This window comes from Ictalurus punctatus, chromosome 2 (assembly GCF_001660625.3).
Source record: "Ictalurus punctatus breed USDA103 chromosome 2, Coco_2.0, whole genome shotgun sequence".
NCBI lineage: Eukaryota > Metazoa > Chordata > Actinopteri > Siluriformes > Ictaluridae > Ictalurus > Ictalurus punctatus.
In genome coordinates this window covers 2,184,122-2,200,367 of record NC_030417.2, presented here as the reverse complement: position 1 = coordinate 2,200,367, position 16,246 = coordinate 2,184,122, and the positions used below count along the sequence as shown (strand labels likewise).

Sequence of the window (16,246 nt, the reverse complement as noted above, 5' to 3'; positions counted from 1 at the left end):
TTATTAAATTCTGATTACAAGGTACTCATTAAGGCAACACTTAGTGTAATAGTCATACCAAAACAAACAAAAAGGACACAAAAATAGACATTACACATGGATTTAACACATATTTAAATATATTTTTTATTTTGTTATCCAAGAATCCATCCAACTTAATATATACAGTATAAGTACAGTCATGATGATTCATATGTAAGATTAATGTGTAGACCAACATGGATTTTAACACAGTATTGAAGCAGAATATGACCGAAAACATTCTCAGATTTTGTCCAAAAAGTAGATAAAGAGAACCAAATTAAACAACTGAGACAAAAATATTATATAATGATTCAAAATTACATATCTGTGAGTGGCAAAAGTATGTGAACCTCTAGGATTAGCAGTTAATTTGAAGGTGAAATTATATTTAGGTGTTTTTAATCAATGGGATGATGATCAGGTGTGAGTGAGGGACCTCACGTTGGCGAATGTTAATGTTCATGAGCCTACCCTCAGGAGAACACTGAACAGCAATGGTGTACATGGCAGGGTTGCAAGGAGAAAGAACATTGCTGCCCCTCTGCAGTTTGCTAAAGATCACATGGAGAAGCCAGAAGGCAACTGAAAAAAATGTTTTCTCTATGGATGAGACCAAAACATAATATTTGGGTTAAATGACAAGCATTATGTTTGGAGAAAGGAAAACACTACATTCCAGCATAAGAACCTTATCCCATCTGTGAAACATGGTGGTGGTAGTATTGTGGTTTGGGGATGTTTTGCTGCATCTGGGCCGGGACGGTTTGCCATCATTGATGGAACAATGAATTCTGAATTATTCCTGAGAATTCTAAAGAAAAATGTCAGGACATCTGTACGTGATCTGAATCTCAAGAGAAAGTGGATCATGCAGCAACACAAAAATCCAAAACACACGAGTCTTTCAACCAAAGAACGGTTAAAGAAGAATAAAGTTAATGTTTTGGAATGGCCAAGTCAAAGTCCTGACCTTAATCCAATAGAAATGTTGTGGAAGAACCTGAAGCAAGCAGTTCATGTTAGGAAACCCACCAACATCCCAGAGTTGAAGCTGTTCTGTACTGAGGACCGGGATAAAATTCCTCCAAGCCGATGTGCAGGACTGATCAACAGTTACCGCAAACGTTTATCTGCAGTTATTAATACACAAGGGGGTCACACCAGATACTGACAGCAAAGGTGCACATACTTTTGCCACTCACAGATATGTAATATTGGATCATTTCCCTCAATAAACAAATGACCAAGTGTAATAGTTTCTATTTTTAGGACTTGTGTAAATCTGATGATGTTTTAGGTCTTATGCAGACACATCAAAAATTCTAAAGGGTTCACAAACTTTCAAGCACTACATTAAAACATTAAAATCTTCTAAAAGAAAGATCTAATGTTATAAAGGAAAATTGGGAAATCACAAATAAATGCCTCATATTACTTTGGAATTAAGCTTGATATAAAAAAGTAAAGTTGCTCATTTTAATTCAATAAAATCACATTACTAATATTTTATTTTGAATCACATAATCTCACAGTTGATCCACGATACGGCAGCCAGAATCCAGCGTATAGAGTCTGAGTGAATGTGGTGTGGACTCTGTGGAGGAGCTTCATCGTGTCAGAGACGCTGTAGAAGGACAGAGTTCCTGCACTGTGATCCACATACACTCCTATTCTGGAGGATGATGGAACTCTGAGATCAGTCTTAATGTTGTTGTGCCAGAAACACAGAGAAGAAGAATAACACCACAGACTCCAGGACTGGTCACTGCCTCCAAACACACACTCATTACCCCATCCTTTCCTGCTGATGTCTTTATATGAGACTGATATGTACACACCAGCACCGCTCCACTCCACCTCCCAGTAACAGCGTCCACACACACTCTCCTTACTCAACACCTGACTGTAGTAGTCAAATCTCTCTGGATGATCAGAGTACTGCTGCTTTCTCTCACTGCGTGTCACCGCTCTGTTCCTCTCAGACAGAATGAGGTAATAATTTACTGTGTTGGGATCCAGAGTCAGATCACAGAAATCTAAACACATGACAAATGTGAACATGTTAGATATTAATCACAGGATGTGTGTGTGTGTGTGTGTGTGTGTGTGTGAGTGAGTGTGTGTATGTGTGCGTCAATGTGTGTGAGAGTGTGTGAGTGTGTGTGTGAGTGTGTGTGAGTATGTCTGTGAAAGCGTGAGTGTGTGTGTGAGTGTGTCTGTGAGTAGGTGTGTGTGTGTGAGTGTGTGTGCGTCAATGTGTGTATGAGAGTGTGTGTGTGTGTGTGTGTGAGTGTGAGTATGCGTGAGTGTGTGTGTGAGTGTGTGTGTGAGTGTGAGTGTGTGTGCATGTGTGTGGATGCGTGTGTGTGTATGTGTGTAAGCGAGTGTGTGTGAGTGTTTGTGTGTATGAGTGTGTGAGTGTGTGTGTGTGTGTGAGTGTGTGTGTGTGTATGTGTGTGTGTTAGAGTGTGTGTGTGAGTGTGTGTGTGTGTATGAGTGTGTGAGTGTTTGTGTGTGTGTGTTTGTGAGAGTGTATATGTGTGTATGTGTGTGTGTGAGCGTGTGTGTGAGTGTGTGTGTGTGTGTGTGTGTGAGTGTGAGTATGTATGAGTGTGAGTATGTATGAGTGTGTGTGTGAGTGTGTGTGTGTGTGTGTGTGAGTGTGAGTATGTATGAGTGTGTGTGTGTGTGTGTGTGTGAGTGTGTGTGTGTGTGTGTGTGTGTCAGTGTGAGTGTGTGAGTGTGTGTTACACGTACACTGCAGAAAATCTTGTCTGCTCTTTGGTTCTGGGGGTAAAATGATGTGAACTGCTGCAGCTGTGGAGACACAGAAACAAAATGGAGAAGGAAAAATCAGGTGGTGTAAAAGACGGAAACAGTTTAAAGTGATCAGATTTGTGTCTGATGTTTAATCAGCGTTTTATTTTAGAAAACACATTCTCTAGCTGTGGGATTTAAATGAGATTTTTTCCTTCTGAATGACGGAGAAATAAACTTTATTAATAACATGAGCACGAGCAGAGAGCTGCTTTGGTGACTAATGACTACAGAAGAAATGTTCTGACTGAATAAATGTTATTCATATGACTTATAAACTCTCTCGGTCTCTCTCTCTTTGTAGGAGTGTGTGAATAAATGTGTGTGTGTCCTCTGTGCTTTATTCAGAGTAGAATAACTGAAAATAAAACAGAAGCTTTTACACTATTAAGACATGAATAAAAAGTGGAACTGTATAAAATCATCTTTCCAGTAGAGGGCAGCGACAACAGGAAGTTCACGTAATCATAGGAAATCATTTCTGTGTGTTTTGGGGAAATTTGATGTCTCTCTTTACCGAGCTGCAGAGAAAGTAAAGATTTCCCAGCAGGACGATTTCTCTCACCGTGTTCAGGGATTCTGATGAATTCCTCGAGGCAGAATTCCTCGATTCTCTTTTTCAGAGCAGAGAGAGATTCCCTCACTCCATCAAATGAGAGACGTTGATTGACAGTGATGCTGCGCGAGTCCTCACGGAGATCAGACTGAAAACTTGGTCTAATAATTTCGGGCGAGCGACGGCCGGAGACTAAAACCTGCGTACAGCAATTAGGCATAAAATTAGGAGAAGAAATTACAGCTACAATTACTTTAAAGTTTTTAAGTAAAATCTTACAGCAGGTTGTTTCCATATTAGAAAAGGTTCGAAGTGGAACAGTTTTAGACGTCTAAGAACCATTATTTATCCAATGACCCATAACCTGTATATTTCACCTGGAAATGTGGATGTAGTGTACCTTTATTTCCTGGAGGAAGTGGAGGTGATCTTGTGTGTGTGAAAGCTGCTCCAGCTCAGTGACTCTCCTCTGAAGATCAGCGATCTCCTGCTCCAGTTGCTCCAGGAGTCGTTCAGCTCGACTCAGTTCAGCCTTCTCCTGAGCTCTGATCAGCTCCGTCACCTCCGAGCGCCTTTTCTCCATGGAGCTGATCATCTCAGTAAAGATCATCTCACTGTCCTCCACTGCTGTCTGTGCACTGAGCTGTTAGGAGACACACACAACAAACGGAGGTCCTTTTTAAAACTTAACCCTCATTCCGTCTCTTACTGGGCCTCTAAACGACTCGTTGTCCATGTTGTGTGTGTTTCTAGGAGCAGCTCTGTCTCTGCTCACTTTTCTGTGTGTTTCTAGGAGCAGCTCTGTCTCTGCTCTCTGCTCACCTTTATAGTGTTCACAGTCTGTTTCAGCTCCTGCACCTTCTTCTGCTTCTCCTGGATTCTCTGCTGGGATTTCATCTGCTCCTCCTTTAACTCAGTCTGAGGACATTTAGTTGATTAGGTTTTTTTTATTTACTCCACTTCCTCTACACATGAGCTCACACACACGGATACTGTTGTTCTAATTGACAGAGGAGACCGCAGGCCAGTTATGCTGGTGTACAGCACTGATGGGATTTAAACTCACCTTCTCCTGACTGTAAGGTGAATGCTTTTTGCTGCAACGCTCATGAGGTTTAACGGTAATAAATTTAAAATATGTTTTACACAGCTGTGTCTCGAGCTGTTCTGTAAAGTTAGTGTGTACTGTGTGTGTGTGTTTATTAGTTGTGTCCTGTGTGCACATGCTTAAAATGTAAAAGCTTGGATGATGGTTCCATGCCCAAGACATCCCTTTTATTCCTGCCATACAATCCTGTTAATGAAGTGCTTTTGTCTTTTTATTAGAGCGGCCTATTTAAAGCTGCAGGATGTAAGATTTCTACCATCCCTGGCAGAAAAATGCAACTGTCAACTACGTGCAGGAGAAATGTTTTGAAATGTGAGTTGCTTTACCCTTAGTCTGTCTGTCTGTCTATCTATCTATCTATCTTTGTGGAATGTGTGTGTTGCCTCACCCAGTCAGCAGAAATGTTCACTTACCTGTCTGATGAGTTTATGACCATCACTGAGCAAGAAGAAATTCAACATTCTCTTAATGATGATAAATTATATTTCAATAATCTTTTAAAAGATATTAAAATTCTTATGAATACACAAATGGATTTTTTTTTTTAAACTACAAATAAAATTTTAACCAGGTTAAAACAACTGATTTTAGACATGAGTAGAATTAATTGGTCCTAAAAAATATCTCTAGTTCTCACCTGTTTTTCAGTTCTGTACGCTTTAACTGAGACGGTGTCGTGGCTTTTGTGTTCATCCGTCATACACAGATAACAGATGAAGCTTTGGTCAGTACGACAGTAGATCTTCAACACTTCCTCATGCTCAGAGCAGATCTTCTCTTGTAGATTTCCAGAAGCTTCGACCAACTTGTGCTTTTTCAAACCAGGAACTTCATAGTGAGGTTTCAGATGAGTTTCACAAAAGGAGGCCAGACACATCAGACAGGACTTGACGGCTTTGTGTTTTCTCCCGGTGCAGAAATCACACTCCACATCTCCAGGTCCAGCGTAACAGTGAGCAGGAGAAGCAGCTTGGATTTCAGTCTTCTTCTTCAGTTTCTCCACCACTTCAGCCAGCATGTTGTTTCTGCGTAGAACAGGCCTCGGAGTGAAAGTGTCTCTGCACTGAGGACAGCGATACACTCCATTTTCATCTTCCTGATCCCAGTAGTCATTAATACACACCTTACAGTAACTGTGACCACAGGGGATCGTCACCGGATCCTTCAGTAGATCCAGACAAACTGGACAGATGAACTCTTCCTGATCTACTGAAATACTGGCCTCGGCCATTTTCCTGCACTCAAATGCAGAGAGAAAGTGAGACTGCACTGACCTCAGTTTTATTTCCTTTGAAATGAACTTCCTGGTTCTGTGTGTATGAGGAGGTGGTTTTGGAGGAGGAGCACAAAGACAGAGAGGTTATAAACACTCCTCTGTTAACTATTTCTTCCTTCAGATTCAGTCCATCATTATATTAAAGACTAAACACTCTCAGACTGATTTCTGTGTGTCACAGAACTCCTACTCTACCCCACACACTTTATTTTATCAGTAATGACAGTAAAGACAGACAGAGAGAGATTTGGTTTGGGTATTTAATGTCTTCAATAGAATTTACTCTGCATTTTGTGAAACTGTATTACTGACACAATGTTTTTGAGCTGAATGTGTCATGATATACACATGCAGTTTGCATAATTGACACGTAATCCATGTAAAGAAGGTTAGGATGGACGCAAATGCATATAATAGTTTATTTAGAGAGAGACAGGCAGATGCATCCGAATCATGAGACAATAGCATGGTCAAAATAACAGGCCAAGGGTCAAGCAATTGGAAAACAGGCATAAACTAGGCAAGGCAAGAATCATCAACTAGGAACAAGAAGCAAGATCAATGAACATAAAACAAAATGAGGAAATGGATACAAATACTTAGTAAGGTGAGAAAACTCAACACTAGGCATAGTCGTCGTCTGGCCCTCTGGGCAAAATGTCTTCACCGCCACTCAGAATCAAATTCAGGCACTGTCCGACCAGTAGCAGGTTTCTTGAGGAGCTGAGGAGCAGACATGAGCCTGGGGCTGTTTCCCCTGGGTCATCAGTCTTGAGCATGAGCATAGCTTGGTTGGCCGTGTCAGCAGATTCCGGCATGAGCATAGCTTGGTGGGCCCTGTCAGCAGACTCGGACGTGAGCGGAACTTGGTGGGCCCTGTCAGCAGACTTGGGCGTGGGTGGAACTTGGTGGGCTCTGTCAGCAGACTCGGGCGTGAGCAGAACTTGGTGGGCCGTGTCAGCAGATTCGGGCGTGAGCGGAACTTGGTGGGTCCTGTCAGCAGACTCGGGCGTGAGCGAACTTGGTGGGCCGTGGCAGCAGACTTGGGCGTGATCAGAACTTGGTTGGTCGTGACCTCAGTTTCAGGCATAAGGAGAAGTTTGTTGGTCGTGACATCGGCTTCAACCTGGCACAGGAACTTGGCGTGAGCAGAGCTTCTTCTGGCCATCTCTTCGACCTCGGATAGGAACTTAGCTTGAGAGGTCCCCCTTCGACCGCAGAGAGGAACTGGGCTTGAGAGGTCATCTCTTCGACCTTGGACAGGAACTTGGCTTGAGAGGTCGTCATTGCGACCTCGGAATGGAACTTGGCTTGAGAGGTCGTCTCCGCGACCTCAGACAGGAACATGACTTGGGAGGTCACTTCGTTGACCTCTAGCAGGAACTTGACTTTATGCTGGAGCTCTGGAGATGAGACAACCTTGTGGATCTCCTGCTGGAGCTCTGGGGTTGAGACTGCCTCGTGGGTCTTATGTTGAAGCTCTGCAGGTGAGACCACCTCGTGGGTCTTCTGCTGGAGCTCTGGGGAGGAGGTCGCCACGTCGACCTCCGACTGGAGCTCTGGAGATGAGGTCGCCATGTTGACCTCCAACTGGAGCTCGGCAGGTGAGACCACCTCGTGGGTCTCAGGTTGGAGCACTGGGGAAGAGGTTCCACGTTGACTTCCGGCTGAAGCTCGGCTGCTGAGACCACATGGTGGGTCTTAGGCAGGAGCTTGGGGGAGGAGGTCACCCAGTTTGTCTCCTCATAATAGGTGGTGAAAGGCAACTCAGGTTTATCTATGAGGCAGGCCTTCCCCAAACACTCACCCAGGTTGGGGGCGTTCTCTGGACTCCCAAACTCCTTTATTAATAGTCCAACAAACTGAGTTACATTGTGCAGACCCTTGGAATCTGCACGTGCCAGACTGCCCACTGTTGAGCTTGGCCAACGAGCCAGGAGAGTATGAACCCTAGCCACTGCTTCTGGTCAGGCTTAGGCACAAAATATGCAATTAGGAGTCAAAGAGAAAATACTCAGGGTAGCCAAAAAATCCATCATATGGCTCTGGTGGATCCGTGGCTACCCATTGAGGAAGCTTAATCAAGTTTAGTCTCGGTAGGGTGTTCCTTACTACCTTGGCATGATGTCTCCTCTGTCTTCCTGCTGCATCCATGGTTGGGCCTAGTATTCTGTCAGGTAACCCACATAAAGAAGGTTAGGACGGATGCAGATAAAAGTTTACTTAGAGAGAGACAGGCAGACAAATCCGAATCACAAGACAATAGCATGGTCAAAATAACAGGCAAAGGGTCAGGCGATTGGCAAACAGGCATAAATTAGGCAAGGCAAGAATCATCAACCAGGAACAAGAAGCAAGATCAATGAACAAAAAACAAAATGAGGAAACGGGTACAAACGCTTGGTAAGGTGAGAAAACTCAATACTAGGTAAAGTCGTGGCGGTCAAAAAATCTCTTATATACTGTGGAGTGAGTGAGTGTGAGACTGGCAACAGGTGTGTGTGATTAGAATTCCGGAGAAGGTGAACGTGTGAGCGCGGGGTCAGAGCGCTGACCCCGTGCTCTGACCCCAGCTTCCTGACAGGCTGGGGTATGCGAAGAAAAGAATTTCACTGTGCTCTACTGTATATGTGACCAATAAAGACTCATCATCATCTACCTCTACTTCCACCGCCAAAGCAGACCAGCAACTGCTCCGACTTACGCCACGGTGGATCGGTGGACATAAGTACAGAGAACCCTTACTGGACACAGTTGGTGCAATTCTTCTTGTTCCAGAGTACAAGGAATGGAGGAGGGCTGAAAGCCTGCAACACAATCTTTAGGAATATAATACAGTCTAGGATATAGGAAGGCCTTGGCTAATCAAGGGCAAAGTCAAGGCAAGAAGGGGCAACAGAGAGAGTTGTTGAGAGATGTTAGGGCCAGCAGAAAAACTACCTTCAGAGTCAGAAGCTTCTCTGAGGCTGTCTCAGGGCTCAAATGGGGCACTTGACAGACCTTCCAGGACCACAGGAGATCCCAAGAAGGTATGTGTGGTCTGCAGATGGGCCTCAGCTGCCTGACACTATGCATAAACCTCGATGTTAGAGGATGTTGCCACACAGAGGCTCCATTAACAGGGCCGTGACTGGCTGAAATGGATGCCACGTAGACCCTAAATGTGGAAGGAGCCAACCCTTCTGAGAAACGTCCCTGTAAGAACTCCAGTACTGTAGCTATTGCGCAGTTTATTGGGTTTAAATGATGTTCCTCACACCACGAGACAAAAAGTCGCTGCTTGAGCACATAAAATTTTCTCATGGATGGTGCTCTAGCATTCAACATGGTTTCTACGACCTCAGTTGAGAGACCAGAATCTATAAGCTGGTGCCCCTCAGCGGCCAGACTCAGTTTCCATAGTTTCAGCTCAGGGTGATAAATCAACCTGCTGGCTTGAGACAGTAGATCCCTGCGAATGGGAATCTCCCAGGGAGTGCTGTCTAGCAGGGATATTATCTCTGAGAACCATATTCAATCTGGAAAATAAGGTGCTACTAGCAGTAGACTTTGATGGTCTTGGTGAACTCTCGCTAGAACATGTGGGAGCAGAGCGATTGGAGGAAAGGCGTACAGACATGACCTCAGCCATGTGTCCAGCTCCAATGGTGCGGGAAGAGTGAGGGCGAACCACAGCGGGCAGTGTGTTGTCTCCTCGGAGGTGAACACATCCACTTCATCTTGGCCAAATCTTCACCATATGGACTCCACCACTTGAGGATGGAGCCTCCAATCCCCGGCCTCAGTCCGTGCCTCAACAGGATATGTTCTGGTTGCCCAGAATGTACATTGCACTAACTGACAAAAACTTTCATTCCACCCAGAGAAGAATTATTTGTGCCTGTCTAAACAGGGAGCATGAACGTAACTCTCCCAGGTGGTTGATAAATGAGACCACCACTGTATTGTGGTGACCTCTCAACCGAGGAAGAAAGAATTTCAGTGTTAGGAATACGGCCCGCATTTCTAGGCAATTTATATGCCTCTCTAGATAAGGGCCGCTCCAGAGACCGTGAGCTGGACATGAGTCTAAGACCATGCCACAGCCCATGAGGGAGGCATCTGTCATTACCATCTTGCGATAAGGAGATGCCCCTAGAGTGTGACCTGAGACTAGAAACCAGGGACACCTCCAAATTCTCAGAGCATGTAAGCATTGCCACATGACACTGATTACTCTCAGGGGTTTCGTTGTTGCACGAAACCCCCGACTTGTCAGCCACCATTGAAATGGTCTCATGTGCAATAGGCCCAATGGTATGACGTTGGCTGCAGCTTCCATAAGCCCCAGCAGTCTCTCGTAGAAACTGGAGGGGATGCCCAGACCCAGCTTTATCTTGCTCAATGTTTATAGGATTAACCCTATGTGTGTTGGGGATAGATATGCCCTCATCGTAGTGAAACCCATATAACCCCTAGAAAAGTCATCCTCTGCACTGGAGAAAGCATACTTTTCTTGGGGTTCAACCTGAGCCCCCAGCTTCTCATCTGGGTGAGAACAACATCTCGATGTTGAATTGCCAACTCCATGGAACGCGCTAGAATTAACCAGTCGTCCAGTTATTTTAGAACACGGATGCCCTGGAGTCACAAGGGAACCAGAGCGGCATCCATGCACTTTGTGAAGGTGTGAGGGGATAAAGCTAGGCCGAAGGGAAGAACCCGATATTGGTACACGTTACCCACAAATGTGAACCTCTGGAACTTCCTGTGACTGGGCAATATTTCTATGTGGAAATATACGTCTTTTAGATCTATCATCACAAAACAGTCCTCGAATCTGTGAAACGATAAGTTTGAGCGTCAACATCTTGAACCTCTATGTCCGAAGAGTACGGTTCAGATGACGCAGATCTAAAATTGCCTGCATACTCCCCCATCTTTTTTGCGGATTAGGAAATAACGGCTGTAAAAACCTCTCTTCCTCAGAGAAAGGGGTACATATTCTATGGCCCCTTTGTCTAAAACAGATCTTACTTCCTGTGCTAATGCCAGGCTCTGCTCTGTGCTGACTAATGTGGTGAGCACACCTCAAGCTCTGAACTGGACCCGGGTGGACAGAACCCGTGGAGACACATTTGACAGTATTTTCCACACTGGACAGGGTGCCAATCTATTGTGGGGTATAATTGCACTCAGATTTACACACTATGGGGAAATTTGGAAATGTCAACCAGCCTACAATGCATGTCATTGGACTGGGGGAGGAAACCAGCGTACCTGAGGAAAACATCCGAAGCACATCGAGTAATCCCCTCATGTAATCATTTGAAATTTGAAAGTCTGTGTGTTTTGGGGAAATTTGATGTCTCTCTTTACCGTGCTGCAGAGAAAGTAAAGATTTCCCAGCAGGACAATTTCTCTCACCATGTTCAGGGATTTTGATGAATTCCTTCTGGCAGAATTCCTCGAGTCTCTTTTTCAGATCATAGAGAGATTTCCTCACTCCATCAAATGAGAGATGTTGATTGACAGCGATGCTGGGTGAGATCTCACGTCCAGAAGAGACACATCAGACAGGACTTGACGGCTTTGTGTTTTCTCCCTGTGGAGAAATCACACTCCACATCTCCAGGTCCAGCGTAACAGTGAGCAGGAGAAGCAGCTTGGACTTCAGTCTTCTTCAGTTTCTCCACCACTTCAGCCAGCATGTTGTTTCTGCGTAGAACAGGCCTCGGTGTGAAAGTGTCTCTGCACTGAGGACAGCGATACACTCCGCTCTTATCTTCCTGATCCCAGCAGTCATTAATACACACCTTACAGAAACTTTGACCACAGGGGATCGTCACCGGATCCTTCAGTAGATCCAGACAAACTGGACAGCTGAACTGATCCTGATCTACTGAAATACTTGCCTCGGCCATTTTCCTGAACTCACACACACACACGGGGAGAGAGAGAGAGAGAGAGAGAGAGAGACAGAGAGAGAGAGAGACGGAGAGTACACCGAACTCTGAGTTTCGTTTCCATTTAAATCAACTTCCTGGTTCTCAGTGTGTATGGGGAGGTGGTTTTGGAGGAGGAGCATAAAGAGGTATGGAAGTAAATAGTGCCAAATGTCCTCAAGGCAAAATGGCATGTTGAATTACATAAACTGAATAAAAACATATCGCAATAACAATACTTGAATTTTTCTGTCCAGCAATTTGACACAAATAAAAAAAACCCTCCCAAAAAACAGCAATATCAGTGCTTGAATTAGTTTCCTCTGCAATTCACTGGGTGTGTATATTTTGACTGAAAACAAAATAAAAAATTCAATGCACACATATTCACCTTCCTAAAATACAGTTCCAAAATATTCAGGTATTAAAATACCATCTTCATTATTCATCAGGGAATTTTTCAACACATTTATTTTTTCAACCTCACAAATTCAGACTGCAAAAATTCAGGTCTTAAAATTCAAGTCTTCACATCCGGGCTCTCAGGAAGAGCGATGGATTGCCGACACTACTGTAACATGTTACTCTGGAGCGCCCCCTGGTGGTGCGATTGTGCAGACAAGCCACAAAAGAAGATGAAGCTAGTGGACTGGCATAAAGTTGGTTTGACGTTGGACGTTCTCCATTTGCAGATATGCGCAAATAAAGGGACCGTCTCTAATGTTACATATTGGTATACATGTTTCTGGCATGTAATGAGTTGACCAACGTGGATTTTAACACAGTATTTGTTAGAAATCTCAAAATCTCAAATGTCTTCCAGACCTCCGTCAGCCCTTTCAGCCTGTTCTACACTTATTAACTATTAGTTCTGTGCTGCTATCAGCTAGAAAGTGTGGTTTACCGCAGAGTTCAGGCGCCTGGAGAGTCCGAATGAACACACACACTGGCACGTATGAATGTTCACAGAGACTTCCGGGTTATTCATTCAAAACAGAAGTATTTATACACATTGTGCACATTGATAATGGCAGTGCGTGGACGGTTTCTACTGGTGCAGGTGCCAGCCAGATAGACAAAACAAAACACACAGCACACTATGAAAATAAGTCTTTTCAAGAGACAGAAAATACATGTGCCAGCTATAAGAAAGATGGCGGTTGATCAGCTTATTTAAAGAGGTAATTAAATGAATACATTCATCATAGGTATTTGATAGCAGTTCATAATATAAGAGAGTACATGATACAAGAGAATTTCCTTTCAATCCTCTCTTTTATTCTAGCGTAGCACAGAATAAACCAAAAGGAAAGTCATAGGTTAACAAAACACACAGTAACAGGAACAGAAAAAGACAATAACATAAAAACATGTCATTGGTTTTGTGATTAGAGCTAATACAGGAAAAACTATATGTGTATGTGTAAAGTGTGAATCAGGTCAGCCAGCAGGACAGGATTTCCTTCTTTTGTAGACACGTTCACCGATGCTCAGACCTCGTCTGGGGTACAGGTACGTTCCCGAATGGGCAACCTGGCACAGAGAATAGGTGGAGGAAAAATAGAATGGACAGAGCTCGTTTGTTAACAGCTTTTAACCAACTTGCATGTCTCCGGATCGGTCCTTCTGAGGTCATAACACCTGGTCTCCTGGAACAAAAGGATGTGTGGGTTTCTGTGAGGGGTAAAGGTCATTTTAATTTAGCACGTACACAACACGTCAAGCAATTTAGACACCTAGTCGTCTAGATGAATATCAACACCACTTCCTGTGGAATGAGAAAGGTTAGTAGACATTTTCCAAGGCATGGGGAAAGGTCCGAATAACACCTCAAAGGGTGAAAGGCCTGTGGTTTTAGATGGCGTCCTTCGAATTTCAGTAAGAATGGCAGGTAAAAGGTCAGGCCAGGCAGTACTCCTTCGCCAAGTTTTAACATTTTCACTCGCACACGGAAAAGCCTCAAATCATTTAGAGAAACTGTCTACAGCAGATGTGTCAAACTCAAGGCCCGCGGGCCACGTCCGGCCCGGCGTACAATCATATCCGGCCCGCGAGATCATTTTATATATCTTTCTTTTAATGGCCCGGCGATATGAAGCGCCAGTAACACACAAACTACAAATCCCATAATGCAGCGCAACAGGGTACCTGCGATCATTCCCGTCCATTGCGTCAGATCGATCAAGCATCTGTTGATGTATGAAACCCTAATTTCAAGTTAATCTAGCCCTTAACACTGGCCAAGAGACAAGTTGATTCTGAAAACAGAGCCTTTCAAAACCGGTGGGAGGCTGGGTACATGTTTACTGACACTGCCGGTAAACCTGTGCATCTTCTCTGTGGAGCTGATGTGGCCGTAATTAAGGAACATAATCTAAAACGGCACTACGAGACAAAACATCAGGACAAGTTGAAAAACCTGAATGCGGAGCAGAGGCTACAGAAGGTCGAAGAGTTGAAGAGGAATCTGACATCACAGCAGACGTTTATCACCCAGGCAAAATCACAAAGTGAAGCTGCTGTGAAAGCAAGTTTTATTGTGGCAGAGGAGAGAGCCAAATCAGCCCGGCCATTTACCGAGGGAGAGTTTCTGAAGAGCTGCATGATGAAAGGGTGCGACGTCTTGTGTCCAGACAAAAAGCAGGTGTTTCCAAATGTAAGCCCTAGCAGAAATACGGTTGCCGATCGGGTTTGTGAGATGGCCACTGATTTGAAAACACAGTAGATTGAAAGAGGCAAAGACTTTGTTGCATACTCCCTTGCTGTGGATGAAAGTACTGACATGACTGATACTGCACAGCTGGCCATCTTCATTCGTGGAGTGGACTCCAGTTTGTGCGTTACAGAGGAAACATTGGACGTTAAAATCGATGGGAGACACAAATGCACCAATGCAACTCGTCTCACTTTCCCTGTTGCCAAGTAATGTCGAACCAAGTCAGCGCCGCGGTGTTCCCAAATGCACACTTTGCTGATAAACTGAGTGCACCTTGCACTGAGTTCGCACGGAGCTTTGGTGACGTTGAAGCACAGAAAAGTCATTTCGAGCTGCTTCACAACCCATTTGCCGTCGAGGTGGAAACTGCACCCGTACAGATTCAGATGGAGCTGATAGAGCTGCAGTGTAATGGGACATTAAAGACAGAGCACGACACCGCGGGGCCCGCACAGTCTACTCGCTTCATTCCTGATGCAATGACCCAGCTCCGTCTACATGCGGCTCGAACCTTGTGCGTGTTTGGTAGCGCATATCTGTGTGTGAAGCTGTCCTCTGTGATGAAGACTAACAAAACATCACACAGGAGTCGTCTCACTGATGAACGCCTGCAGTCCATCCTGAGAATCTCCACCACACAGAAGCTTACCCCAAACATAAACGAACTTGTTGCCAAGAAAAGATGCCAAGCATCCAGCTCTGACAAAATGGCATAAGTGCAAAGAAATTGAAATGTTTTGATTTGTTATTATTTTAACTTTTACTTAAAAGCACAATTTTTATTCATATTTTCAGGGGGTTTTTTTTTGCAGCACGTTCATATTTTGAATTTGTATAATTTTGACAGTAGATATTTTTATGGAGGGAAATATTTTTAAAGTTATTTACAGTTTATTTATTTCGGAATAATATTGTATCCGGTCTGTTTCGATTCATATTTATGTTCGAAAAACGTTAAGTTTTAGTCTGTTCAATAAATGTTTATCCTGTTCGGCCTGCGACCTAAAGTGTGACTCGAGTTTCGGCCCCCTGTGCGATTGAGTTTGACACCCCTGCTCTATATTGTTCCTTTTCCACACAAGATCAGCCCAAAGAGGTCCTCTTTTACTGTATACCATATGGTCGTGCGATTGACAGAAGCTCAACACCTGAGTGTGTTTCCTAGCTGGGAATCAGCCGTGATTGATCTATTTGCCCAACTTCAATCAGCTGTTTCTCAGTAGCAGTGGAATAAAATACAGGGGATATATACATGTTTCAATTCACAGTATGAACAGCTGTTCACTTTGACTTTATCCTATAAGTTAGGTTTAGAACATGATGTGATCTGTTCTGACATACAGTGTGAAAGCATTTGTACATTTGGCAGTACAAATCCACTGTTTCGGTCTTGGTTGAGCTCGTGTGTAAAAGAAGTTCAAGCATTTTAAATGTGTGTTAACTGTACGCGTTTTGTGTCAAAGCAACAAGAAATGTGTTAATTGTACAGCCTACACAGACGGATGTTGTGCTAACTGTGTTAAGAGTTTAGGAAAATTGTTCAAAGTATTGAAAAAATTGTCATAGCAATCGTAAACGACTGTAATAATATCATGCAGTTGACGTATAGCTGTAAAGGATGAATTCAGTAGAGAGATAATATAAACAATTACAGACACAGTAACACGATTCTTTATTTTTTTATTTATTTTTTTAAAAAAATCTGAGATTACATTATAAATTTGGTAGATGTGAGACACGAGAACACCAGTTTAATAATATTCTGAACCGGAAACCTAAATAATTTATTTGAAATAATACTAATAAAAACACACACCAGCTATTA

General features: G+C 43.7%; 1 protein-coding gene across 1 annotated transcript; it reads right to left on the bottom strand.

Moving 5' to 3' along the window:
- Positions 1-92: 92 nt before the first annotated feature.
- On the bottom strand, positions 93-5,865 carry LOC124627498 (tripartite motif-containing protein 16-like). The gene is made up of 4 exons (XM_053685887.1): positions 5,137-5,865; positions 3,407-3,596; positions 2,782-2,925; positions 93-2,060 (listed from the first exon to the last, which is right to left on the bottom strand). The coding sequence occupies exons 1-4, from the start codon at positions 5,734-5,736 to the stop codon at positions 1,531-1,533; spliced, it is 1,464 nt and encodes a 487-aa protein (XP_053541862.1). The 5' UTR covers positions 5,737-5,865; the 3' UTR covers positions 93-1,530.
- Between the last annotated feature and the right edge of the window lie 10,381 nt (positions 5,866-16,246).